The 27,964-nt window shown below is 37.4% G+C and overlaps 1 protein-coding gene across 1 annotated transcript; it reads left to right on the forward strand.

Moving 5' to 3' along the window:
* Positions 1-8,065: 8,065 nt before the first annotated feature.
* gemin8 (gem (nuclear organelle) associated protein 8) lies at positions 8,066-27,872 on the forward strand. Its single transcript, XM_052014335.1, has 3 exons — positions 8,066-8,114; positions 14,078-14,516; positions 25,654-27,872. The coding sequence occupies exons 1-3, from the start codon at positions 8,091-8,093 to the stop codon at positions 25,908-25,910; spliced, it is 720 nt and encodes a 239-aa protein (XP_051870295.1). The 5' UTR covers positions 8,066-8,090; the 3' UTR covers positions 25,911-27,872.
* The last annotated feature ends 92 nt before the right edge of the window (positions 27,873-27,964 follow it).

Genomic DNA, 27,964 nt, shown 5'->3' on the forward strand with positions numbered 1-27,964 from the left:
TGCTTTCTCTCTGTTAACCAATTCTCAATCATGTTTATCAATATTACTCCCACTTCTATGGATATTAACTGTTCTTTTAAAATAAATCTTAATAATAGTATGAACCTATTTAAACTATTGATTTGTCTTCTGACTCCTGCACTTTGATCACTTAATTGGATTGGTTTTCCTGACAAACAACGATAGAAAGGTACTGACACTTTCACAATTTTGTCCAATATTGCCACCTACTGAAACCACAATACAATTTCACTTGATGGTTTCTCAACTTCCTTTTAGATTCCAAGTCAGACAGAAATTACATTATGCAAGATCAGAAATAAATCAGGTTGAAGGTTAACTAATTTATCATCACATCCAGTCAGACCCTATTTCAACAGCAGTGAGAAAAATAAACATCTTACATTTGTCTGATATTTTGATTAAGGAGACTAGAACCTCCAGACATCATGGTCTCTTAGAATGAATGATAAGCATTTAGGATTGAAACAAGAAGAAATATCTTCATTCAAAGAATTATAAATCTTTAGCTGTGAATACTCATTATTGAGGATATTCGCTATAGTGGTCTAAAAGCCCATGGGTAGTGAGGGAAATAATGCAGGAAGGTGAAATTAAAAGATCAGCCATGATCATATAGATGGGTGTAGCATGTTCAACGCACTGAATGGCCTACTCCTTTCCTACTTCTTTTGATCTTTTTTAAAATATTGAATAAAACCACACCTACAAAACACATGCTTATGAATATTTAAATTTATTATTTGAAATAAGAATATATTAAAAAATCTGAGTGCACATGTGATGGAGCTGCTACTTCATCGTGAGTCAATACCTTTAGAAGAGGCAAGAAAATGACTGAAATAAAATCATCCATGATGAAATGCAAGTCATCTTCAACCTTGAGAGACTCCCTGAGAAGAAGGAGAAAATAGAAGTCACTGTGGCAATTTCAACTGCCAACCTACTTTCCAAGTGTTTCCAAGAGTAAAAATCAAAAAATTGCAGATGCTGGAAATTGAAAATAAAAACAAAACTGCAAGAAACACTCTGCAGGACAGACACCACCTGTGGAAAAACAAACAGAATTATCAATTCAGGTTGAAGATGCTAAGGGTATATATCTCATTCAAAAGGTGATAATGAAGTCAGATAATTACATAAAACTTACAACATAAAACAAGCCATTCACCCCATCTGGTTCTCTTGTTTCTGGCCATCAATTAGGATGATTAAATCATCAATAAACATAAGTCACCTTTTTAAAAGAATATAAACAATAATTTCCAAATTATCAAAAATTAACAAGTTATATATTTATTTCCTGCATCCAGACCCTCAGATGTTCACCTATCACAAAAGACCTCAGCATTTCAGCAGAGGCCACATGCCCCCTCTCTGGAAAGTAGAGACAGTTGTGGAAAAAGACTCATCTAGTATTTGTCAGTATTAATTCTCCACACAAGCTTCTTTGCAGCCTACTCAATTTTTATAGATTAGCATAATCTACTCCATTGACTCTCATACAGTGGTATATCTAACCAGTATCCCAATTGTGTCTGAGTTCTATTACAGCAATCTAGTTCCCTCTTCTGACTACCTTTTTTAAACTTCTATTTATATATAACATTCATCACAATGGAATACCTAACATAGTTCTCAAGAGCGGAAAGTAGAAAAAGAGTTATCAAAGTTAAGTAGAAGCACAAAGAAAAAGGAACTTTCAAGAGTTAAAATAATACAATGGAAAATGGAAATTGTCACCTAGAAAATTTACAACACAGGAAGCCACTCAACCAATCATGTCTGTATCAGTCAAAAAGAAGCTAAACCAACTTAATTCCATCTTCCAGCACCAGGTTTGCAGCCATGAAGTTTACTGACATTCAAGTGCACATCCAAGTACTTAAATGTGATTGAAAATCAAAGAAATGCAATTGCTATAAACAGTATCACACAGCACAGAAAAAGTCCCAACAAGTCCACACTGACCATCTACACCCATTTACACTAATACCATTTTATTCTCCCCACATTCCCATCAACTCCCTCCAGATTTCTATCACTCACCTACACTCTAGGGGTAATTTATAGCAGCCAAATAAACTATCAATCTGCACATCATTAAAATGAGGAGGAAATAAGAGCATCCAAAGGAAACCAACAAGGAGGATGTGCAAACTCCATGCAGTCAAGGTTAACATCTCAGGTCAAAGACCTTTGTTCAGAAGATTCTGATGAAGAGTCTTCAACCTGAAATGTTAACTGTCATCTTTTCCACAGTTACTGCCTGACCTACCGAAAGTTTCCAGCATTTTCTGTTTTTATTTAAATGTGATGAAGGTTTCTGCTTCTAACACCCTTCCATTCATTGAGATCCAGACTCTGTTTATCTTCTGGGAGAAAAAATATTCACTATCTCCTCTCTAACACAAACATACAAATTAGGAACAAAATCAGAACTCTCATCTCTTCAAGCTTGCTCTGCCATTTAATAAGATCATGGTCGATCTAACTTTAACCTCAGTTCTGCATTCCTGTATACCTGCAGTATCCTTTTACCCTTTACTTACCAAGCATCCATCTACCTTTCCCTTGAAACATTCAAATACTCTGCTACCTCTACCCTTTGAGGAACAGAGCTCTAAAGACTCACAGCCCTCTGAGAAAAAATAATTGCCTCGTGTCTGTCTTAAATGGGTGACCACTTATTTTCAACCATGATGCCTACTTCTAGATTCTCCCACAAGAGGAAACATCCTCTCTACATTCACACCATCATGACCCCTCAGGGTTCTGCATAGATCAATCAAGTCCCTTCTCACTCTTCCAAACTCCAGCGAAAACAAGCCTAGCTTGTCCAGCCTTTCCTGCTGAGACAAACCCACCCATTTCAGGTAGTAGTCTAGTAAATCTTCTCTGAACTGCCTCCAATATACTAGCGTCCATTCTTAAATAAGCACACCAATACTGTACATTATACCGCAGATGCGGTCTCAAGAATTCCTGAGATAAATGTAAGCCTTACAACTTTTATATCCAATCCCCTTCACAATAAATTACTTGATGTACCTGCACACTAGCCTTTTGCCAACTGTGCATAATGACTCCCAGATCCCTCACATCTCAATCTCTCTGCAATCTCTCACCTTTCAAACAAGAAGCTACTTACTTTTTTAATTTTCCTGCCAAAATGGACAATTTTTCATTTTCACACATTACACTCCATTTGCCAGATTTTTGCCCACGTATTTATCTATCTATATCCCTTCATAGCCTCCTCATGTCCTCTTCTCAACTTACTTTCCAACCTATTTTTGTGCCATCAGCAAATTTAATAAGCATACTTTGGTGTCTTTGTCATTTATATAAATAAAAGTTGAGGCCGCAGCACTGATTCCTTTGCTACTCCAATTGCTATATCTTGGCACCAAAACAAAAGACACATTTATGCATACTCTCTATTTCCTGCTGACCAGCCAATCTTCTATTGACAACAAAATGTTACCTCCTGCACCTTGAGCTTTCATTTTCCCATTAGTCTTTCATGCAGCACCTTACCAAGTACCTTCTTGATGCAGGCACTATAGGTATAGCCACTGGTTTTCCTTTATCCAGAGCATACATTACTTATTCAAAGAAATCCAATAATTTGGTCAAACATAATTTCCCTTTCATAAAATCATGTTGACTTAGCATGATTACCTTGAATTTTTCCAAATCTCCTGCTATAAAGTCATAATAACATCTTTCTACATTTCCCTATGCAGGTGTTAAAATTAATTGGCCTGTAATTTCTAATTCTCTGTCTACCTTTTTGAATAAAGCAGTTACAATTGGTATTTTCCAATCTAATTGAACCTTATTGGGATCTAGGATATATTGGATTTTTTAAAAAAGAAATCACCAATTGCCCCACTAACCACTTTTTTTTAAGACCCCAGGATGAAGTCCATCAGGATCTGGGCATTTGTCAGCCATAGCTCCAACAGTTTGCTTGGTACTATTGTCCTGGTGATTGTAATTTTCCTGAGTTCCTCCCTCCTTTCCAGCTCCCAATTTATAGTTATTACTGGAAGCTTACTTATATTCTCCATAGTGAAGAGTGATACAAAATACCCATTTAATCCATGTACCCTTCATTATTAACTCTACAGAATCACTTTCTATAGGATCACATTCAACTTTGTTAATTATTTTCTTTTTCATATATCCATAGATATTCTATCCCTTTTTATGTTTTGGCTCATTTTATTTTTTTCCTTCCTTATTAACCCCTCAGTCACTCTTTACTCTTTTAATACCCCATCTTTAAGCTTGATACTATCTTTAACTTTTTTAATCACATCCTCCCCTTGGAATTTTTCTTTCTCATTGGAATGTATCTATTCTATCTATTCTGAGAGACAGCCACTATAATTCAAGTGACTGCTCCCTTAAACCTAATTTGCCAAGTTACTGAACTAATTCTGTTTCCATGCCCTCATAACTGTCCTTATTTAAGTTTAAAATATCAGTCTTGGAACCATTCTTTTCTCCCTCAAACTCAATGCGAAATTCAATCATATTATGATTGCTACAATTTAAGGGTGCATTCACAATGATCTTATTAATCATTCTGTTACTGCAAATCTGTTCCCCTTGATTGGTGATCCCTCTATTATGGAAAATAGGTCCTTCCTATTTACTCTACCTAGTGTAATTATTTACCCTAATTAGATCTGCCCTCAGCTCCTCTGTTCCAAAGGAAACAATCCCAGCTCATCCAACTACTCCTCACAGCTTGACTTTTCCAGTCATGGCAATATCCTTAAAAATCTCCTTTCCACTGTCTCTTCAGTTAGGTGGTGACTAGAAATATATCCAATACTTAAGCAGTGGCCTAACTAGCATAATGTACAGTTAAAGCATAAAGTCCCTGCTCCTGTATTCTATGACATCTGTATTACAAACGGCTCATGAGCACTACAACAACCAGAAATGAAAATACAAATCCTGCCTCCACAATGATCATCCAGCATTTCAAGTTGGAGCTAGGATCCTAAACTTACGTATTACTCATTTGCTAGCAGGTTCCACCACAGAGGACCTTTTATGGAAAGCTCAATTCTCAGCAAAAGCAACTCAGTCCACCATTTATTTGCCTGCCTAACAGCAATTGGATTTCAAGAGTAATTTATTGGCATGAAAGGAGACAACCCAAGGGCATGTAAAGTTCCTACTTTCTCATTCATGTGCAATAGCAAAATCCATTATTTCTCAGTAATGTCAGATTTTGTGAGAATAATATTGCCTCTATAAGAATGGTGGGTGCATTTTCCCAAATACAGTTCATTGCTAAGCCAATCACAAGGCCACTGCAAATACTGGACGTAAGATGCTGTAACAACTGTCCTCCATTCTACCTCATATCGTTTAGCAATATTGATCCAGTGCAAATGTAGTTATACTTCTTTGCATAATAGTTAATTCTCTGGGCAGACTCCATCACCCCTGTAGATATTGATGACTGTTGGTTCACAGGGCATTCATCTGCCCTTTGGCAAGTCTTGCTTTTAGTCCTGTTGGGAAGCAACACATCATCCTCATTCAAGTGGAAGCACAATTTATTCATCAATAAACCCACCATGTAACAGGCTGCACTCATTTTCATGATACAGTGATAAGGGCAAGAGAAATCTAACCTGCAGAAACTGTATTGTACAGATAGATAAAAACCAAAATGTATGTTTAACTTGTCTATACCTCGCTGCCTCAGTAAAGCAGCCAGCATGGTCAAAGACCTCACCCACCCGGAACATTCTCTCTTCTCCCCTCTCCCATCAGGCAGAAGGTACAAAAGCCTGAAAGCACGTACCACCAGGCTCAAGGACAGCTTCTATCCCGCTGTTATAAGACTATTGAACGGTTTCCTAGTATGATAAGATGGACTCTTGACCTCACAATCTACTTCGATATGAGCTTGCACCTTATTGTCTACCTGCACTGCACTTTCTCTGTAGCTGTGACACTTTACTCTGCATTCTGTATTGTTTTACCTTGTACTACCTCAATGCACTGTGTAATGAATTGATCTGTATAAACAGTATGCAAGACAAGTTTTTCACTCTACCTCAGTACAAGTGACAATAATAAACCAATTCCAATTCTAATTTCATTGTGGTTTTTGAGTTTCTGGATCATTCAGAAAATGGATATGATTTGTAAATTAACCCCATGGAAAACACATTTTCCCTCATGTATTCCAAATTCAGACTGAAAGACTGTTTCCACTTCTTTACTTGTAATTATTGGAAAGTGCACTGTGTCCAACCAGAGGATATTTAAACTGCAATACAAAAAGTTTGGCTATTCAAACTCTGGTTAAGACTAATTGTATAGAATTAAAATATTTATGAATGCCACTTTGCTGTGGATTATAACCTTATACCCCACCAATGAAAGTTTTTCTTGTCAACTATAATTCCCTGAGGCTACTTTGATTACTACCCCCTAACTCACCATTGATTACGTGGAATTATATAAGATTACATGGAACAGAAACAGCCCATTTGGCCCTACCAGTCCATGCTAACATTTATGCTCCATTTCATCCTGATGTAAATCTATCAGTATAACCGTTTATTCTCTTCTTGTCCAGCCTCAATACTATGCACTTTAACCACTCTCTGTGGCAAAAAATTCCATAATGTCACCATTCTCTATTAGATTTCTTAGTGACCATCTTGTATTGATTTCTTCTTGTGCTCTTCCCTCAAGTGGAAACATCCCTTCTATATCTACTTTATAAAAAGCTTTTTTAATTTCTAAGATCTCAAGCCTGCTTTTTCTCAAGAAGAAACCCAGTCTGTTCATCCTTTCCTGATACAGCCGACATCTCTGAATTTCTTGGCTATTCATTTCAACCTCTAATCCCTTCAGTTAGTGTTGAGGTTGATGGCCATAACCTTAAAAATTATAATTCCCTATAGTACAAATGAAGACCCTGATTGTTGATGATAATCTTTTACTCCTCCATTGAAGGCCTTGTCTGTTGATAATGACTCCTATCCCAGCACTGGAAACTTATTGATTATAATTTCCTACCCTGTAATTTGTACGATTTTTTTTTAATTTGCCTTATTTGTTCACAGAATATGGACATGACTTGAAATGCCTACATTTAACATCCATTCCTTATTGCTCTTGAACTGAGAAAGCAATTTTTTAAAAAAATCAATATACTGGGGGGAGACACATATAAGGGTTGAAGGACATTAGTGAATCAGATGAATTTTGCAACCATCCAGTAGTTTCCTGGTCACCATCATCAAGACTAGTTTTAATTCCAGATTTATTTAATTATTTAAATTCGCCAGCCACCAGAGTGGGCTTCAAACGTCTTTAGATCAATGGCCTTGAAACAAAAACAAAAAATGCTGAGAACACGAAGCAGGAAACTTTCCCCGTTCTAATGAATGTTTTCAACCTGAAACAGCAACCCTGTTCCCCTTTCTGCAAATGCTGCCTGACCTGCTGTGCGTCCAGCATTTTCTGATTTTACGTCAGATTTCCAGGATCTGCAGTTTGTTTCTAGTTTTCAATGGGCTAGAACTCTGGCTGCTGGTCCTGTTAACTGCCTGCTACGCTACTGTATCTCATAATAAAACCTACACACAGCAAGGAGTTCTTTGGCTGTGGACCATAACCCCTTCCCCATTTCGAAAGCCCAAGCTGTTGATTCCAACCTCCTGCGTTGCCACTGGAGGCCTGTACTGCTGACTACAGTCCCGGACAATCCGCTGCATACTTTAACTGTAACTTCCTAGGACACCACAGGCAACCTGGGTTGTCGATTATAACCCCAACCGGCTATTTTGAACATCTTTGGCGCTGATTGACCACGAACTTCAACCGAAAGTCCTTTACCAAAATGGCGACTGTACAGCGCCGCCTCCACTCGCCGTCTCCAGCCACGTGATCCGGTAACCGTGTGCGCGCCCCCGCCCCCACTCATGGACGAGCGCACCCGCCCTGCCCCCCACTCATGGACGAGCGCGGCAGCGCGCCTACGTTCCGCGCATGTGCGAATTTCACTCGCGGGATCTACGATGGCGGCGGGTAGTGGTTGTCAGGTAACGTGTGCTGTAAGGTTTGCGCGCTGTCTGGGACATGCTGGCATTAAAATTAGCGGGTCTGTCTGTACTCCTCCTCTGCACCCTCTGTGAGTTGCGGGTATATCGGAGGCGGTTTACCTCTGAAGTTAAAGGTTGCAGAGTTATAGTCTGCAGATACACTCACAATTGTTGGGTCTCACTCTCAGCAGAAATCCAAGGTAGTAGGATTGACCAGGGTGAAACTGTTACCCACAGTATGGTTCAGTGGATTGTACCCTCATCTGAGACAGAAAGTTGTGACTCCAAACCCCGTGCAATTGCAGGAGATGCAACACCTGTTCCTCAATCTGTTCTCCTCCCACAATCCCTAACCCTAAAAGGACCCTACAGGTGATTCACTTGCATTTCTTCCAATGTAGTGTGCTGCATTCAGTATTCGCAGTGTAGTTTCTATTTTGGAAAAACCAAAAGCAGATTAGGTGTTTGCTTTGCAGAGCAGCTCCTTTCAGTCTCCTGGAGTGACCCTGACCTTTTGATGACCTACCATTCTAATTCCCCATTCCACTCTTTCTGCCTGTATCAGAACTAGTCAGTTCTACCTGTCATCATTTTGGCTTAGCAAACAATCTGCTGGAGGAACTCAGTGGGTTGAGAAGCACCTGGGCAGGGGTGAGGAATTGTTGAATTTTTAGGTGGAAACCTTACATCAAGACTAAGGGTGGACAGGGAAATTAGTAAGTATAAAGAGAAGAGGGGGAATGGTAAGACAAGAGTCATTGGGTGATTGGTGGACCGAGAAGGAGTGAAGGATGATAGATTGAGTCATGTATGGCAGAGGGAGGTGGATGGTAGGTAGGAGAAAAGGGGTAGAGGGAGCTAGGTGGGGATAGGGGAGGGTGAAGGTGGAGACGGTGATAAGCAGGAACACAAAGGCTACCAGTGCTGGAATCTGATAAGTAAGTAAGGTGACGTTGGAAACCATTAGAGGAGAGGTGAATGGCTCTCTACTGGCTGCATCTGCCCCTTTTCTTTGTCTGCCTCCATCTATCATCCACCTGCCTCTGTCTCCCAACTCCACCCCTCCCCCTCCCCTACCTGGCTTGATTCTTCAACACAGCTAACCTGTAGTCACTTGTTTGGGCTATAGTAGTGTAATATTTCTGGATTAGGATCCAGAGGACTGGACCACATGTTAAAACTTATATCAGTCATGATGATTGAAACTGCTGTATTTTCATAAAAACCTATCTGCTTCACTAATATCCTTAAGGGAAGAAAATCTGTTATTCTTACCTAATCTGGGCTAACTATGACAGGAGCAATTAGGATTGGACAATAAATATTGATTTAGCTAATGATGTCCACATCCTATGAGCAATAAATAAAATCGGACAGGATCTGAAAGGCTCAAGAAATATAAGGTGTTCTCTTGTGTCTCTGGAGCACCATATAAAAGTAAGGACATTCAGAAGTGAAAATTGCAAGCACATTTTAATCAAGTGTCATGGGAAACTGGGATTTTATTTTTCTCTTCCCCAAGAAAAAAGTGTGAATATTTTGGGATTTTCTGAGTTGAGACTGACAGTTTTGTTTTATTTAAGGGTATCAAAGGATCTGGAACATCTTCGTTGCTTGAACAGACAAAGAGCAAAATATTGCTAATCTAAATTATACTGAATGTTGGAAATACTCAACAAAAGAACATAACAAATAAGTTTACGAGAAGGCCATATAGCCTCTCGAGGCTGCTCTGTCATTCAAGATCATGTTTGATCTGATCATGGCCTCAACACCACTTTTAAGAGACACTGGAGAAGGTGCAAGGATTAAAAATGATATGGGAACTGAGAGAATATACTGATCAGGAAAGGTTGAACATATTGGTCTCTTTTCTGGAAAAAGAAAAGGGCAAGGGGGCAACCTGATAATTTCTTTAAGATAATATAAGGCTTATTAGCATGAGCAAACTTTGAAAAACATTTCTTGATCAAAAGAGTGGTCAGAACTGGAGCGGCATAGTGACACAGTAATTAATGGTGCTACCACACCATTCCACCAATCGAAGTACAATCCTGACTTAGGGTGCCACCTGTATGAAGTTAGCACATTCTCTCTCCATTTCCTCTCGCATTCCTAAGATGTCCTAGTTGGTAGGTTACCCCTAGTATGGGTTGGTGGTAGGAGAATCAGGGGAGTTGATAGGCATGTGAGAGAGAATAAGTTGCAGGGAATTAAGTGGGGGAATGGGAATGCTCTCAGAGCCAGCATAGGTGGTCATTCAGCCCACTGAGTCTATGTTGTAAGGAAACATAAAGAACATGAAGCTTGCTACTGCAAGAGCAGTTGAGGAAAATAGTAGATGCACATTAAGAGAAGTTGGATAGGCATAAGAAAGAAATGAAAGGAATGTTAAGATTAAATAAATTATGGTGAGGGGAAGCTCACGTGAAACAAAAAAATTAAAGATTAATTAAGGTGAATTGCACATATAGTAAAATCTGGAGGGAACTATTACTGGGTCTGATAATATGAGTATTCCAATAAGCTCTGATAACTTTATCATCTGAATTGTTACTTTTTTTCAGTGTGTCAGACTCATTAACAAATGACAACAAATCCATTACAGAAACAATCATAAATATAATTCCTTGCAACTTGAAAGAGCCACTGAACATCTTATCTCAAATGAAGCCTCATTAGTTTCTGTGATGAATCCTGAGTTCCATTATTTTATGTAGAAGTAAACATCTTACAGGAAAAATACTTAAGATGATATTCAGCAGGGATAATGAAATGCATGAGTTAAACATCTTGCACTGAAGTAATACCAATGGGATTGGGAAACCTTTAAAAATAAAAAATAAAGCTCAGATGTTTGGTCTTCTTTTGAGAATATGTCTCCTTAAGGAATGAGTAGGAATTGAGTGACGGTGAATGAGCACACCAGAGACGTGAGTAAAAATCTAGTCAGAGCTGCATACAAAGCAGCTGTGTCAAATGAGCTTTGGGCAATTTTATCCAAATAATTAAGTATTTAAAGGTGGCCATGAGCATAGTTTAAACTTGTTTTCCTTAATCTTATTTAACAAATTCTGACTTGCATAAAAGAAGGGAATCATGTTTTTTTGAGTTGTGTTTGGCCTTAAAATACTATTTGAGGATACAAAAAATGTTCCTCTCAATTTTGCCCACAGTACCTGACCTCAAATGCTTTATGTCAATGGATGTCAAAAGTATTTTATTCACTGTCACTTTGACTAGTACAAAGTGCACATACAAAGTAAATGTGAGGCTCATAATCCAGTAACAGTGGTTTCAATGAGCTACCAGAATTATTAGAAAAATTTAAAATTCATCCTTCCTGTTAAAAGGCAATACTAAAAGAAAAAAATCAAAATTTATATTGAACAAAGTTCAATTATATTCATCTTCAAATTTGGATCTGGATTTATGTATAAATAATATAAAATAACCTTATTAAAGCTGTTGCAGCTAATTATTCTCTTACCACTCTGGGAGAATTCATTTTTAGGGACTAAGTTTTTTAAAAAGAAAACCATTGACTAATGCTGCACTACCTTTGCTTTTTTTCATTAATTATTTTGGCACCAAATCTAAATTTATTGTGTATCTGCAAATTGTACTGGTCAAAGTGACAGTAAATAGAATACTTTCCATTGTGAAGCATTTGAGGTCAGGTACTGTGTGGGCAAGATGGAGAGTAAAATACTTTGTACTATATTTAATGGTTTCACTAATGCTGAGAGAACGTAACAAAATAGGTTGCAAGAGTAGGAGGAGACCACTTGACCCCTCAAGGCTGCCCGCCATTCAATGTATGACATGGCTGATCTTCCCCTGGTCTCACCTCCCTCTTCTGTGCCAGTTCCCCATGCCCCTCAATTCCCTGATCTTTAAAAAAAAATCTACTTCCTTTAAGTACCCCCAATGATCAAGCCTGCACATCCTGTGAGCTAAAGAATTCCAGAGGTTCACCGCCCTCTTTGAGAAGTTCCCACACACTTCAGTTTTAAATGACCAACCCCTAATTTTGTAGCTATGTCCCTCATTCAAGATTCTCCCACTCATGGAAACATCTGACATCTATTCTTGTCCTGCCCCCTAAGTATCTTATGTTTCAATAAGGTTACCCCTTGTACTCCTAAACTCCAAAGAATATAGATCTAATTTCTTTAGCTGCTCATGATAGGACAACCCTATCATTCCAGGAATTAGCCTAGTGGATATTTTTTGGACTGCCTCCAATGCCAGTATATTGTTTCTTAAATAAGATGGTAAATAGTACTCCAGATGTGGCCTCACCAGTGCCCTAAATGCAACAATATCCCCCTATTTCTAATCTCCAATCTGCTTGCAATGAAGGGCAATATGCTATTTGTCTCCCTAACCATTTGTTGCATCTGCCTGCTAACTTTTTGTGATTCATGCACAGGAACACCAAGATGTCTGTACTTCGCTCATCTGCAATCTTTCTCCATGTAGATAATAGTCTGTTTTTAGATTCCTCTCATCAAAGTGCATATCCTCACATCTTCCCATATATTTCCCAATCCTTCGGCCACTCTCTAAATCTAGCTATATTCAGTTGCAGTGTCTTAATATCCTCTGTGATGGATATAAGGCTTTTTTGGTCACAGTGGGCTGACTGTCCTTGTTCATCCATAAATAATTAAAACAAAAACTAAAAATACACAGAAAGTATGCTGGCATTCAGTTCCTATCTAAATCAGTAGTAGGCCAGAACTTGCTGCCTAATTGCACTCCAAAGATGGCCTGATCCCTTGTGGTAAGCTTGCACATAGGTCTTACAAGACGTAATGCTGTGATGTTGAGGCCCAGCTACAAACTGGCTGAAAAAGTTTTGAAAGTCAGCAAAGGTACATCTGGCTGTCAAAAACTTTGAATGCCTCTGACATTCAAAAATGTTCAAAGATATTAAAAATCAATAAAACAGTTACAATTTTTAAAAACGCACCAAACAATGTGCTGGAGGAACTCAGCGAGTCATGCAGCATCTGTGGGAGGAAAGAAATTGTTGACGTTTCGGCTTGAAACCCTGCATCAGGTCTCGCAAGAAGCTACTAAAAAAACTAAAATGCTTTAAAACAATTGAAATATTTAACTAAACTCAATCGATTAAAAAATGTAAATTACATAATACTTACCTTTGTTCCTCAGAATCATTCTGTCCATTCAAATAAATGTAGTGGCTATACCCAGGCCAGGTCCAACAGTAAACATAGAGTTGTCAGCATCTTCCCTCAAGATTTGGACAATACTGTGTGACCATCTTGTTCTGTTGAAAATGTCTGATTTCAGATCATTTTTTGTTCTTTAAAATTACAAATGTGTATAGCAATTGCATCATTGTTGAAAGTGTGATGTATTTCAATGTTTATGCTATATTTAACAAAAATAGGTGGTGCCTAACCTCAAAAGCTTGTTGAGAATGTTTTTCTTAGCGCCATATGGTCACAATAATTTTTTGTGAGTTCACCCACCCTAATAAGTTTATTCACATGACTGGGGGGGGGGGGGTAAAACTGATTTTGTCATTAATGTAAAAAAAATCACTAGTACCCCTGTTTTATTACTCCATTTCTTTTTTGCCTCATCAAGAAATTATAAAAAACATCATAAAAGATACAAATGAATCTAGCTAAGGCCAGCTTTGAACCCTGAATTATGCTAGGTTAGGCTAGGACAGCAGTGAGGTAGGCTGCAGACATTCACTAAAACAAAAATATAAAATTTTCAGACAATAGAAGAGTGATCACTGAGTTTATCCTGCATTTCCTGCATTTATTACATGTGCTAGTGTCTGACCATATATTTGAACACTAATCGCTTGGGGACAGCACTTGTTCTGCAGCGTAAAGTAATGCCTTCAGCAGAGAGAAGGAGCTATTGGAGAAAAAAAAGGAAGAAAATAATTTTGTTCTTGTGCTTTTTTCAAACAGGGTGTCGGAATGAGACAATCATCGGACATATGGTATAACCATAGAATGTATTCTAGATTTTGGCAGCATTACCAACAAGCTATGGGATGGCTGCAGAAACATAAAAGGGCTTATCGCAAGGCAGTCAGATCATTTGAGAATTCACCCTGGTATAACACAGAATCTACAGCAATTCGCTTTACTGACTGGGATCATGGTTCATCGTGCTATTCTTCAAGACATGCTTGGCAAGATGATCCCAGTCAAAGCAAATGGCAGCAGTGCCCGTGCAGCTCAGATAATGAAGAGGAAAATTTAGAGGATGAAACTGATATAAATTCTGACACAGAAGAGGAAAGTGACACAGAGAATGAATTAGAATGTGATGTCAGCAATGTGGAAATAACTGAAGAATTGCGTCAGTATTTCGAACAAACAGAAAAGCACAGAGAGGAGTTAAGTAAGTGTCAGTGCTTTTGCAGATTTTTCTTTTTTGCAATGTAGCTCCATGACATTGACTTTTGTGTCTGCTTCCCTGTTTCTTATTCTTTTTCCGCTTCCAATTATACTTTTGCTTTTGACATAGTTATTTTTTATTTTGTTTCCAATGGAATTTCACTATTTAACAAATGATTTCTTTCTGATCAGTGTGTAATAAGACCATATACACTATGTAGTAGATGCACTATGCTGTTAATTTAGGGTCACTGTGCTGATAATTTATAATCAGTTATTTGACACTCAAAAAAGAATTTGCCTGCTGAGCCCTACGGAGGAGCTTTTCATTGTTCAAAGAAAGCTCACAAAAAAAGTGCCTATGAAAGATATATCTGGCATTAAGTACTTCTATTTAGACTGTTTTATGTCAACTCTTCCACCATTTAAAAATATGTAAGAAAAACAGTTCAGTAACAAAGCTGAGGCCATGTAAAATGTTGACAAAATCTAAACTCTGTAATTACTTTAGAGGCAACTATGGCCTAAATAAGTGACTGCATAAAATAGTTCTCGGATTCCATGTGTGCTGTAAAATTAACAGTTTCCAGCATTGTTTTTAAGCTCCATCAGACTGCATCACAAAGCAAGACAACAATCTCAGCTCTACCGTTTTGGGGTAATATCAGGCATTGTCCAAAAAGGAAAGAATTAAAATTCTAGTGCCAGTTGTTTCAGAGTATAATCTGCCTTCCCTCTTAATTTCTAACTGTAAAGTAGCATGAATGAAGTAACTGAAAGCTGAAGAAGGAAATTGAAAAGGAAAAAACTACATAAGTAAATTCCCCCAAAAAACAAAGCCAATATTGCCAATTTCATCTGTATAGGAATGGAAGAAGATAACCAAAAAAGGTCTTTTTGGCCTTATGATGCTCCTTTCAAAGTATGTTAGATCTTTACTCCCATACCTGGTGCAACCTTTATTCAAGATGTAGATTTAAAAAGGTAATCTTTACTCCACCTGATTGACTGATTAGATTAATTAGAACATGTATAGAGAGGTAAAAAACAGGAGTGATGATGTATCTGTGAACACAACTCTAAGCCATGCTTTGCAGGAGAAATTAAGCTACTGATTAGAATGTGGAACTTGCCACTACATGGATTAGTTGTTGGGTAAAGCATATTTATGTGCAAGGTGAAGCTAGGTTGTTACGAGGGAGAAAAGGTCAAAGGATATGCTATTAAAGTGAGTTGATACAGGGTCAGAGGAAGCTCATGCAGAACATAAATTGGTGCAGATCATTTTGTTCCACTGCTGTAAAACTGAATTTCTGGGATAAGAACATAAAAAATAATAAAATAACAGAAAATTATGGGGAAAAACTCAGCAGGTCAGGCAGTATTTGTGGAAAGAGAAATGGTTTTTCATAGGCAGTACTATCTAATACAGCATATGTGGAAAGGTTCCTGCTCACAATGCTAACGGTCAAGTCAAGCTGAATTTATTGTCATGTGCACAAGTACAGTGAGATACAGGTACAATGAAAATCTTGCTTGCAGCAGCATCACAGGCACGCAGGTTCAGACAACACACAGAATATAAATTATACAAGACAGTGAAGAGAAAAAGGACTGCAAAACAAGGCATTAGTTAAGAAAAACACAAAGACAAGTCCGTGGTAGTGCAAGAGGTGGTCCATAGTGTTCCATTGTTAAGGTAGGATTAGGGTTGTGCAGGTTAGTTGAAGAACTTGATGGTCATAGGAAAGTAGACTGTCCTGAGATGAGGAAAGAAAAAATCCAGGTGTGGGCTCATTAATTTGTACAATAACAGCAAGACTTCCTTATTCTTGAATTCTTAACTCCTTTGCAATAAAATCAGTGTAGGAGTTGCCTTTTGTCGGATCCGGTTATTTTTGAATCCACGGGTTCTTTCAGGAGTCCAGGAATGGGTTGAAAACAACTTGGTGCTTCACAAAGTTTTATTGGAAAAGTTTAAAACAAAGAAGCAGTCACAGAACACATGGCACAAGCTTAACTACTGGGAGATGAACCGAGACAAAAGGAACTAAAGATGAGCTCGGGCCAGGGGCGGGGGAGAGAGCAAGAGAGTGATTAACAAAAAGTGACACCATTTATACCTGAGATAAGAGGTGCTCCTTAGCTAACAAAAGTCCAGTCAGGAAACCTATTAAATACTTGTGGCCAAAACCAACCAATGAAACAATACATATTCACCTGATGGACGAACCAATAACTTAGTAAGCGGCCATTCCTTGTGCAGCCACTTGAGGTTAATTAAACACTATACTGTACATGTTAAAAAAAACTAATTAAAATAGTCGAATCCAACACTTTCTAATTGCTTTCTGTTCCTGTATGTTTAATGCCTGCATCTCAAGATCCATCTGTGCACCAACATTTACAAGGTTCTTGCAATTTAAAAAAAATCTGTGTTTCATTTCTTTGTATGAAACCTTATGTTTTTTTTCTTTCTATACTGTGGTCCATCTTATGGCATACACGTCCTTGTCTATTTCCAGCCTCTGCATTTTCTTAGCTTACCTTCTATCGCCAAGCTTTGTATTTTCATAGAACATTGTTACTGCTGATAATTCTAAGGGAGGGGTTTGATCAGGCGGTGAATGGAAATAAGAAGGGGGACTGAGGAAGGGAAATGATGTGGGAAGAGTGAAAAAGAATGGGAAAGAAAAAATCTGAATTGCAAGAAAATGATTGGATCAGAGTTATGGAGACCCAGGAGACTGCAGATGCTGGAAATTTGGAGCAACACACAAAGGAGCTGGAGGAACTCGAATATCAACTGTTCATTTCCCTCCATAGATTCAGCATCTATGGAGGGAAATGAACAGTCGACATTTCAGGTTGAGACCCTTCATCAGGACCCTTTCATCAAAGTTATAATGGGACAGATTTCCAGTTCTTTTTATTTGTGCTATAGTTTTAATCACATTGAGAACATCAATGAGAATGTGAAAGACTAAAACTTGTGGCTCTTTGAATATAATTTCTGTTTCTGAACTATTGGCCAAAACAGAACTTTACTAAGGTGTAAAGCCCGGTTCTTTATAATTTTGCCACACAAGAGGGCAGCATTTTTCAACAATCAGAATGCAGTGGTGGCTTTACATTCTGCAGTAAATTTGTCTCTCAATAGGTGTCACCGGAGATTATTTAAGGAAAACAGATGCATAAACAGCATTGAACTTGTGTGCCGCAATGGTCCCAGAAAGAACAAGAAGGAATCTTTACTTCCTCAATCCTCGATCACCAGTTAATCATTTACTAATCTCCCTGTGCCCATCCAGACCAGAGAAAGGGAATTCTCAAAGAGAAAGAAATATTGGAAAAGACTGGATTGTTGAGATAATTGAAACCTTCATTGTATTCATTTCCAGAGGAAGATCTAATATTGCAGTCATCAGTTAGAGAAAGAATGGAAACTCCGGTTCCTCTGCAAATTTTATTCTTATCAGCTCCCTAAAAGCATAATCCCAGTAAAACTAAGTGGCAAAGTTGGGGACTACAAGGGTAAAGTCTCAAAATTATCTAGCCCTTTATGAAATAGGTCTTTTCTAACATCTGTTAACATTTTTTACATAACTGACCATCTGGTTTACATTATAGTGAAGAAAGTGACTATCTTTTATAGTGCGTCAATCTAAAAATACATATATATATATATGGCAACAAGCAATATTATTGCTGAATAAATTTTAACCTTGGCCAGGCCTGCTATAATTTAAATTTGAATTAATCTTCCAAATTACTGGTTGCTAAATTAGAAGGTTTAACATTGCTGTAAGAAAGTATGAAATGCGCTGGATCTGTAATTCTAATTGGATTGAAATCATTCGGGGTTTAAAGTAAAAATGCATAATGCAGAAAACTCCATTCCCAAAAGGATGTTTGTGGAGATGAAGAGAGAAAGTGGAATAGGAACCAAGATTTATGAAAATAACAAATCTAAACCCATTCATTTCTGTATTGATTAACATTATAGTACAAAGAATTGTTGTAGTATGTAGTATGTCTGAAATAGTTGAAAATAATTGGCATTGACAGGAATTCTGTGCTTCACAATTGTGTGAAATTAGGACGGAAAGAGTAATTATTATTTTAATGTTCACATTTGCCAACTTCATAGTGTTACAAAGATTACCTGAAGAATAAATTAATTCCTTTTGTTGACATACAAATATTCTAATTCCCCTAACCATTGTATTATGTCTTTACATCTGAACAAAAAACAATTTGTCCTATTGGCATGACCCCAGTGCAGATTTTACACTTGGTTAGTAATACAAAGAAACAAAGCTATGATTGCTTCCCTGTTTGGAGTAATTAAATTCCTACTTGGGGTAATTAATGATGCACAAATTTGTGTTGTCATTTTCCATCTCTTTTTACAGATGATAATTCAGTATCTGATTTTCTCTACTATGTTGTTTGTTATTGCTGCTCTCTCAACAGGTGCAAAGATGTCACATCTATTTTAGTTTTTAACCTATGAATTTCTGAGTTCTTGAGGGCATTAGTCCTTAAAGATAATATGATTTCATCTACACGGAATTGCTTTTTTAAAATGAAAATCCATCATGGGTATTTTTTCCTCATGCCACTCCAATCTGCAGCCTTTGATGTTGAATGTTTGTGGCTGTTCGACTGTGAAAGCATCATAATCAAATGTACATCTCCAGTGAGGCTCACAGGTTTGTGAGGCCTGGCTGTTTTCCTCACTATTCTTTTAAGTCAGACACACAGAGATCATTTGGAGTATTCCAACTCTGTCCTAGCTAACATTTGTTGCCTCTCCATAGGTCAGACACAAAAGCCAGTTTTGACTTTTAACTTTGTTGTGTTTGTTTGCTCTAATAATTCTTGAGTAATTGTGGAAATGTGCTGACAACTTGTCCTAGGAAGCAATGAAAAGGTTGTATTGGAAAAATAATGAATCACTTGTCCAATCTTTTTGTAAATAATGTGAATTATTCAACATGTACTAAATGCTCCAAAATTTAACAAAAAAAAACTAATTTTGTCTTCTAGCCATTTCTACCTTGTAAAAATAAAATACACATTAGCGAATAATTGTTAAGCATGAGAAAAAAACATGCATTCTAACAAAATCCAAAAGTTTAAGTATTGCCTGGGTTGCTGTATAAATTTCCATATAATTTGTAAAGGAACAGAGCATCAGTTTTGGGAATTGGAGCCTAAGCATCCACATATAGGGTCTAAGCTTTCTGCACTGACTCTAGCTCCAGCAAAGTTCCTTGTTGTCAACTGGGTAACACGGATAGATATTGCTGAATTAAAGGCAGTTCTTTGTTCTGGACTAATGACCACTCGAGACTGGTTATTCGATTATTTTATTTTGGAAATTTGCATCCAGTAAACAAAAAAAGACATCAACACGCATGGGCTGCATTCAAATCTAGGCTTCAGAAGAAAGGACATGTTAGGTAGTGGGAGTTGATATCTAGTGTGTGCCAAATTTTTTTAAAAAGCCTTTTGTTTCCTGCTAGTGATGTCCTCCTTATTTAGACAGAAATTTTGGAACACGCTTTTGAGTGCTGATAATATTAACTGGCTTGATCTGTATTTTGAAGCAGTTAACTTATGTAGTTAAAATGACGTGGGTTAATGACTATCATTATTGTTAATTTCATGAACAGGCGCAGTAACTCCACCTTCTGAGGGTGTAATTGTCTGATATTCTTTTTTTAAGGTGACAATGCTAGCAGTGGGAAGTGAATACTTTCCAAATTACAGGCATGGATTGTTAAAAGAACTCTAGGTCAGATGTAGCAAGCTGAAATGCAGAGTAAAGCACCCTCTCTTTATTCCATTAATGTACATGGAAGAACATGACACAACACAAAAGTGCCATCATTTTCCATTGTTTTAATAAGCTGTTCTGTGTCTTCTGGGCAAAATTGCCAGTTTTCCTAGAACTGAGAGCATTTGTGCCATGTGACATTCCACTCATGCAGAACTATTACTTAAACATTTTTTACGCAAGACTTTTTCAATAAACAAACTGAGAAGTCTTTCCTTTGAGATTTTAACCCTTTGCAGTTGCAAGCAAAATAAAACACTGATCCTTGGCTCTTGTGGATTTAAAAGGTAACCGCTAGAATCATGGTCAGATTGCAATCCGTTCTGGAAAGTGCAAATGCTGGTAAAGACTTAGCTATGATGTCCCCATATTGTCACATATTTGGGTTGTTGTACACTGTGCAACTGTGAACATAAAGAGTGGTCACTTGCTTGAAATACTGGGCTCTGGTGATGACATCAGCACTATAGGCCTAGATGAAGCATTAATTTCAAGAGAGGAGGGGAATGGACAAAATCCAGAATTTTTCAGTAGGGAATTCTGTTTAAAAAAATTTCAGTCGACTCACTACAGATGTGTTGTATGTATATAAAAAAAAGTCGTATGCTTCAAAGGATTAAAATGCTCTTTGCAACAGCTGGACCCTTGATTAGCTTCATCCCTGCGAATTTACCTTTGAGGCTTAGACGTGCCATCTGTTCACTTCTGGCTACTTGCTCCAGGCTTCAAGTGTTTCATTATTATGAACTGAAAAGTAGGAAAATATGAGGTTCTCTTCATGATGTTATTAAAATTGCAAACTTTGGACTCGGGAAATATACTCCTTCAATTCTGCACCAAAGCTATTAGCCTTATGTGCCCAAGTCTCAGAGTGTGGTGCTTGAACCCACAGCCTTCTGACCTAAAGGCTAGAGTGCCTCCATCTGAGCCAGTGATGGAGTACATGGCTGCATATAACCAAGTGAGATGCTATTTCTTCCTCACAGTCCTCTGCTTTCCAGTATCAGAGCTGGGTATGTTATTCTCTCCCTTCTCACTGAAAGCTCAGTTAAAATAAACACATCATGAATCAAACATCCAAATGATAACATGGATAGAGCACCTCTTACTACTGAAAAACTGAATGAGGTATTAGTGAAGCCAAAATCCGACAAAGACAGACAAAGAGATAAAAGGGATGTTGGATGGTCAATAATGATTTTGTCAATGAATTAAATGTTTAGACATTCTTAAAGGAAGTGAAGAGTTTGCATGTTTGAGGTAGGGCAAAGGGATTGAAAGAGCTAAGGAACAGACTTCAATGTTGGAGCAAGGAGATGGAAGAATTATTGGAGAAAGTAGGGCTTAAAGAGGATACTGATTTAGAGGAGTACACGCCATCAGGGAAGGAACTTGAGCATTATAATGGGAATTTAAGACTGGAGGTGCTGGAGTAGGGGCTTAGGCAGGTCAGCATGATTGGAAAGGAGCATTCCATGGGGGATAAGAAATAAAATAGGCAGGCAGACGTTTGAGAAGATTAGAATGTCAGTAAGAGAGCATTGAGTAATTGGGTCTGGAGGCTATGATGTGGAAGAGGATTTCAGCAGCATACATGACTAGGTAGGGTGGAGGTGGGAAATTTAACAGAAATAGAAGTGGGGTCAATGGTCAATGGGTTGAAAACGATAAAGAGTCAGGTCATATGAAATGCTGAGTTCTGAAGAGTCTAGTTCAGCCTGATGCAGTGGAGGGGAGGTGGAATCAGTGGTAAGCTTATGGGGATTATGATGGGAAGTGAAGATGATGGCTTTGGTCTTCCCATTGTTTAATTGGGAAGGAATTATTGCTCATGCAAAACTTTAGTTTCTTATTTGGTAAATGCCATTGGTTATCAGGGTTTTCTGGTTTACATACAGTGGAATAGGATATACTACCATGGGAATACCATCAATTCTACCAGTTTCTGTTAATTACAGCATTGTATGTTTACTTTCAGATAAATTTTGTTTGTCGTGGTTATTACCCATGGAAAATTTGAATTGATGGTATAATTATCAATTGGCTTTTCTAAGTCTAAGTGTGTTTTGTTAGTATATACATAATGAAAGTAATGACAGATTGGAACTAACAAATGACATTGCAGTGTCAGCTGGTTTAAATCAAATCTTACAGCTTGCATTCTGATCTATGATGCCGACAGCTGTGTCAATGGCAAAATAAAAGTGACTGATGCACCACTGATTTGAAGGGAATGGTTAACACTTATACTCACATTCATTGGATTGTGGCTTTGTTCTCCCCCACTTCCCCCCCCTACCCCCCCCCCCCCCTTGAGTTAATATTGGTAAATTTTTTGCTTGTGTGGTTGCCAGTAACAACCCCAACTTAGACTTTCTAAAATCTCTATAGTCTTGTAGGTATTACTTAGTGGAAAACATTGAAGATTACAGTTCCATTTTCAACAAAGCTGGTTTTGCGAAATGGTCAGTCCCTGATGTATTTCTGGCATGCCAGCACATTTTTCATTCCAGTACTGCCACAAGGGTTACTGTAACAAAGAGAGAAAGATAATTTGTTTAAACAAACAGTACAGGGTTGTGAAACTAATGATTGGGACACTGTCTGTATGTTGAATATACTTAATTGGCTAAAAAGAGCTTTGAAACATACTAAGGTGAAAGGACCTGTGTAAGTGACATTTATTTAATCCTTTCAAACTTATTTATTCATCAGCTGCTAGACCGGCATTGCTCAGGTTATTATGCTGGAAGTTGTGTTGTTTTGTATTTATTTTCATGCAATTGGGTTTTATAACAATCCTTGTAAATGAAATAAAATTAGCTTAAAAATATAATGATTCCATGAATAAAATAATTAGTGGGATAAAATTATGCTGTTTCACTAAAGTTACAATGAAAACCTTCACACTGAAAATAAATATATCTACAAAAATTATATTTAATGTAGTTCTCTTTAAGTAGGTAGGTACCCATGCACAATGTGTAAGTTTACTTGATTTCAATGTTGAAGTGCCTCAGAATATACAATATTTCTTTTGAATCTGGTGTAAAAAATATATGGATTATTTTTATTTCCAGCTCTAGAGCAACCAACATATAGCTGACCATTGAATTTAAAAATTCAGCAGAAAAATCTACAGCCTCATCAATGTCTGTCACACTGTCAATAGATTTATATTGTGCAGGTTGTCTGGGAATCGTCAAAAGAAGGTTTTTATTCATGGCTTGCACAGCATCATTTTTTGGTGCTAAAATTGCTCTTTCACACAACCATTGGTGATTCAAATAGTTTTGTGTGGCATTGGGAAAACAGCTTGCATCAAATCATAAAGAGATATAACAGTTCTGCTCATGTTTTTCATCTAAATCATTCCTGTTGAGTCTTCTTGTTTAATTTTCCCATTTCATCATTTGAGTAAATTCAATGCAAATGCTCCTGTAGATGGATAGCCTGTCAACTGTGCTTGATATTGGTTTTCAAGTGTAATCGTTTAACATTTTCCAAAATATATGATGCTTTAATACAGGCTTTCAATTCATCTGCTCTAGTACCTCATGGAATTACTGGCAGCGTTTAACGAAAATCTTCAGCTAAATAACACCTCCCATTAATTTATTATTGTGTCTAATATCTTGCAAAATACAGTCTAATGGTTCAGTGACACAAGAGATTCTGCAGATGCTGGAATCTGGAGCAACACACTCAAAATGCTGGAGGAACTCAGCAGGTCAGGCACCATCTATGGAGGGAAATAAACGGTCAACGTTTTGGGTCAAGACTCTTCATCAGGACTGAAGAAGGGTCTCAACCCAAAACCTCATCTGTTTATTTCCCTCCGTAGATGCTGGTTTGAACACGTAGCAATTTGCTAATTTTTTTCAAGTTAATCAGAATGTTGTAGAATTGCAGGTGAAGCACCAAGAATGGATTTTTGCGTCCATATCAGGTAATATAAGGTGCACAGGAAAGACCTATTCTTTCTAGAGCCGTCATTAACTGGAGACATAAATTTAAGGTAATAAGTTGAAGGGTTAGAGGAGAAGTGAGTAAAAAATGCTTTTATCCAAGAAGTGGTGAGTGTCTGAAACTTGCTACCTGTAAAGGAGAAACCCTGACCATAGTTTAAAAAGCTGGACGAGCACTTTGTGAACTAAACTGAGGGTTGGGAAAGGAAGTTAGTATGTAGCTCTATTTTTAGCCATCATGGACATGATGGGCCAAATGACCTCCACCTTTGTCATAAGTTTCTGTTTCATTATTTTGTGATGTGTTGAATTTCCATACTAATAAAGCATTTTAAATGCTGCAAAGTATGAAATTCATTCTACAGATATCACACTGGAAGAGATCACTAGTTGTATCAGATAGTAGAATGTTAAGGTGGTGGTTGGGGAGGGGATAGTTTGTCTTAACTGTTCTCCTGCAGTCTACTAGTGGATTATCTTATTACATTGATTTATTTTTACAATATGTAGTATCATAAAACTATTGTTTTCTCTAAACAACATACAGTACTATTTTTGATTTTCTGTAATGCCAATTATAGCAATAAGAGCCCCTCCCTCCACAAGCTAGACCCAGCTGTTAATGATTTAGTTGCCTGTACCAGACCATAGAAATTACCCGCAAAGTAAAAATACAAAATAAATTGAACTGCTTTTTCTAATTTGGCACATTCATAACGGCACAACACCATATTGTGCCAATATGATCAATATAATTTTTCTCACTGCAGGTGACATTTGCCATGTACCATAGTTAACACTCCTAAGTACTTTAATCTGTTTTAATCAGATAGTGGGGTTGAACTTCAGTTTGTTCCTGTAAATTGCCATATGAATATTTTACCACAGTGTATATATGATAAAGTGATAAAGCATTCTCACCTCCAAGATCAATTGCTTTTGCTTTTACGGTTGGTTTTCTTAAGAAAAAAATTTATAGGTGTAATTAGGCTTATGGAATTGTTTGGAATGTTGGAGGCTTTGTCTTGCACTTTCTATTTTCTGTCATTACAGTTGAGTGAAAATACATAGCATGAACAGCACAGAAATATTTGGCCTCACTGGTTCACAGAGGATCTCTAGCTCTAGTAGAGAGTGATAGCTTGTGTACTGTTTCAACTAATAGTACAATACCACTACATTGCTTCTGAACTTCAGATGTGAGCCTTTTGAAACAGGTCCATTTTGACAAATATCTTCACTGTTGCTTTCTTTGTCTCGGAAGCTGGAAATCAGCATTGATATTTATGCTTCATAATGCTAACTGGAGCTCTTCTCTACGTCCGCAGAGCGACAACAGCAGTTTGATGCCGAACAGCAGATGACCTATGTGTTGGCCGACCGGGATTTTCACAATGCTTCAGGGAGGACAATCCAGCCACCTGCAGAAAGGCCTGGTGAAAGGAGAATGGTTGAGATGAAGAGATTATATGGAGATGGTGCTGCTAAAATCCAAGGAATGGAAACTGCAATGCAACTCTCTTTTGATAGACAGTGTGATAAAAAGCAGCCAAAATATTGGCCTGTAATTCCTCTTAAGTTTTGATGGCATGCTCTTATAAAAACTTACTGATTTTGTGTAGCCAGTTATTTCTACATTGAATTTTTAGCACAGTTTTTACTTTATGATCCTCATTTATGTCTTAGTAAACATTGTATCTTTTATTATTACCAACTAAGATGTTTTTCTATGAAAGCCTCTAATTCTGCACTAACCCAGCAATGTTATCAAGGTCAGTAGGTCAACATCCAGAAGAACATTATGGTCTATTTGTTTATTTTACCAGGCTTGTAAAACTTAGCCTTTCCTAATCTTGGCTCATCTCCCTACACTATCACTTGAGATAGAACTTAATCGCTGCATCCTTTCTATAGTTTTCAATGCTCCCAAATCATTTACAATAATTTAATTGAAAATTGATGCAATCATAAGAGAAGGTAAAATATGGGTAAGATGGTGTTGGGAAGTGCTGGAACAAAATCACTGAAAGCTTGCTTCGTGAAAGGTGGATATAAAAGAACAAGGAATAGACCATTGAGAGAGATGAAGGGCTCAAGAAGAGATGTGAAGAAAGTGCCTACCACCAAGGTAGGGTGGATCAAGGCTGCATTGACATATAACTGTGATAAAAAGAAGTTGATTTATGTTTATATGAGGAGTTTATGGAGCCTGGCAATAATTAGATAATGGAAGAACTACCTTTACGTGGGTGCACCAGCAGCACTTTGGATGAATTGCAGTAGTAGAATGTGCATGAGGAAAATGAAAACATTTGGAATCAAGCATTGGAAGAATCTAGTGATGACAAAAGTGGAGATAAAAAACATTCAGCTCTGGGGGCAGTTGTTTGCTGGCAATGGACACTGGGAGACAGCAACATGAAAGTAGAAGTATAAATAATGTAATTGCCTTGGATATCGGGTAATCTATTTCATATTACGTGTTACAAATTCCTGTATTTGCAAAGGACATTGAGAGAATGTATGTTCACTTACAGGCAAGCTGAGAGAAAGTAGACGGAATATTAACTGGACATATTTGCACATTTTCAAATGAGGCACTGCTGAAACAGAATTTCTTATAACTTTCGTGCAGGGAATGTAGTTGAAGGAAAACAAGCGAAAGCAGCTGCTTTTAAAAAGTAATATCGGAAAAGAATGTTGACCTCATATCCTGCATTGTGATGCAAGTGATCTAAGGATTTAAATGTATGTAAGTGGTCACTGACCAGCACCATTCTGCAAAGTGTGAAGACACAGCTTGAGAGATGAATGGGCATGCGCTCCTAAGCAGATAGTTTCATTGCCATGGAAATGTTTGAGCACAATTTATTCTGCATTGGATTACAGCACAAAGAAATCTTTTCACACTTGGATTGCTTAAAGAATAAAATTGACTATAACATTTTGTGTTGGTACAGGGAGTAGGTTACCTCAATGTCAACAATGCTTCTCAATTCCTAGTATGTTAGAGAATTCTTCACTTAATCTCTCTTAATTTTGTTGTATAGCTGAAATTACCTGGAAGGAACCATCACCCCCGAAGTTCAATAATTTGAAGAAAGGGTTGAACACAGAAAGTGTTCAGCAGTTTATTTTAATTCCAACTCTGCAATTAGAAGACATAATTAGGGAGAATTTTTATTCATTGCACTTTCTACAAATAGAAAATCTTCAGACAGCTGCAACATTTTTTATATAAAAGATTATTTGCAATGGGCAAGGGAAACTATTCTCACCTATATTCATAGAAAGAACTAGTAGCATGTACTTCATTGTCACTGAAAAGAATGATTAAAAATTCCTGCAGAGATGCTTAAGCAGCATTACCACATACTAATATTTCCTGCAATGATTTAGCCTTGGTTAAAAATGTCAACATTAAAAATTAATTAGCTGAGGTGATGGAAATTGTGGATTTTATTTGAAAAGTAATACTTTTAGTAATGTAATATTGTTTTATCATAGACCACCTCTACATATTAAAATGTGGGTTTGTGCAAGTAGTTTGAGCAATGAGTTCTTAATTGTAACTACCATTAAAGGGAGCCTCTCTAATAGAGTCAATGAATGAGAAAGCTCAAAATAAATCATTCTTGC

This window comes from Pristis pectinata, chromosome 4 (genome assembly GCF_009764475.1).
Source record: "Pristis pectinata isolate sPriPec2 chromosome 4, sPriPec2.1.pri, whole genome shotgun sequence".
Taxonomy (NCBI): domain Eukaryota; kingdom Metazoa; phylum Chordata; class Chondrichthyes; order Rhinopristiformes; family Pristidae; genus Pristis; species Pristis pectinata.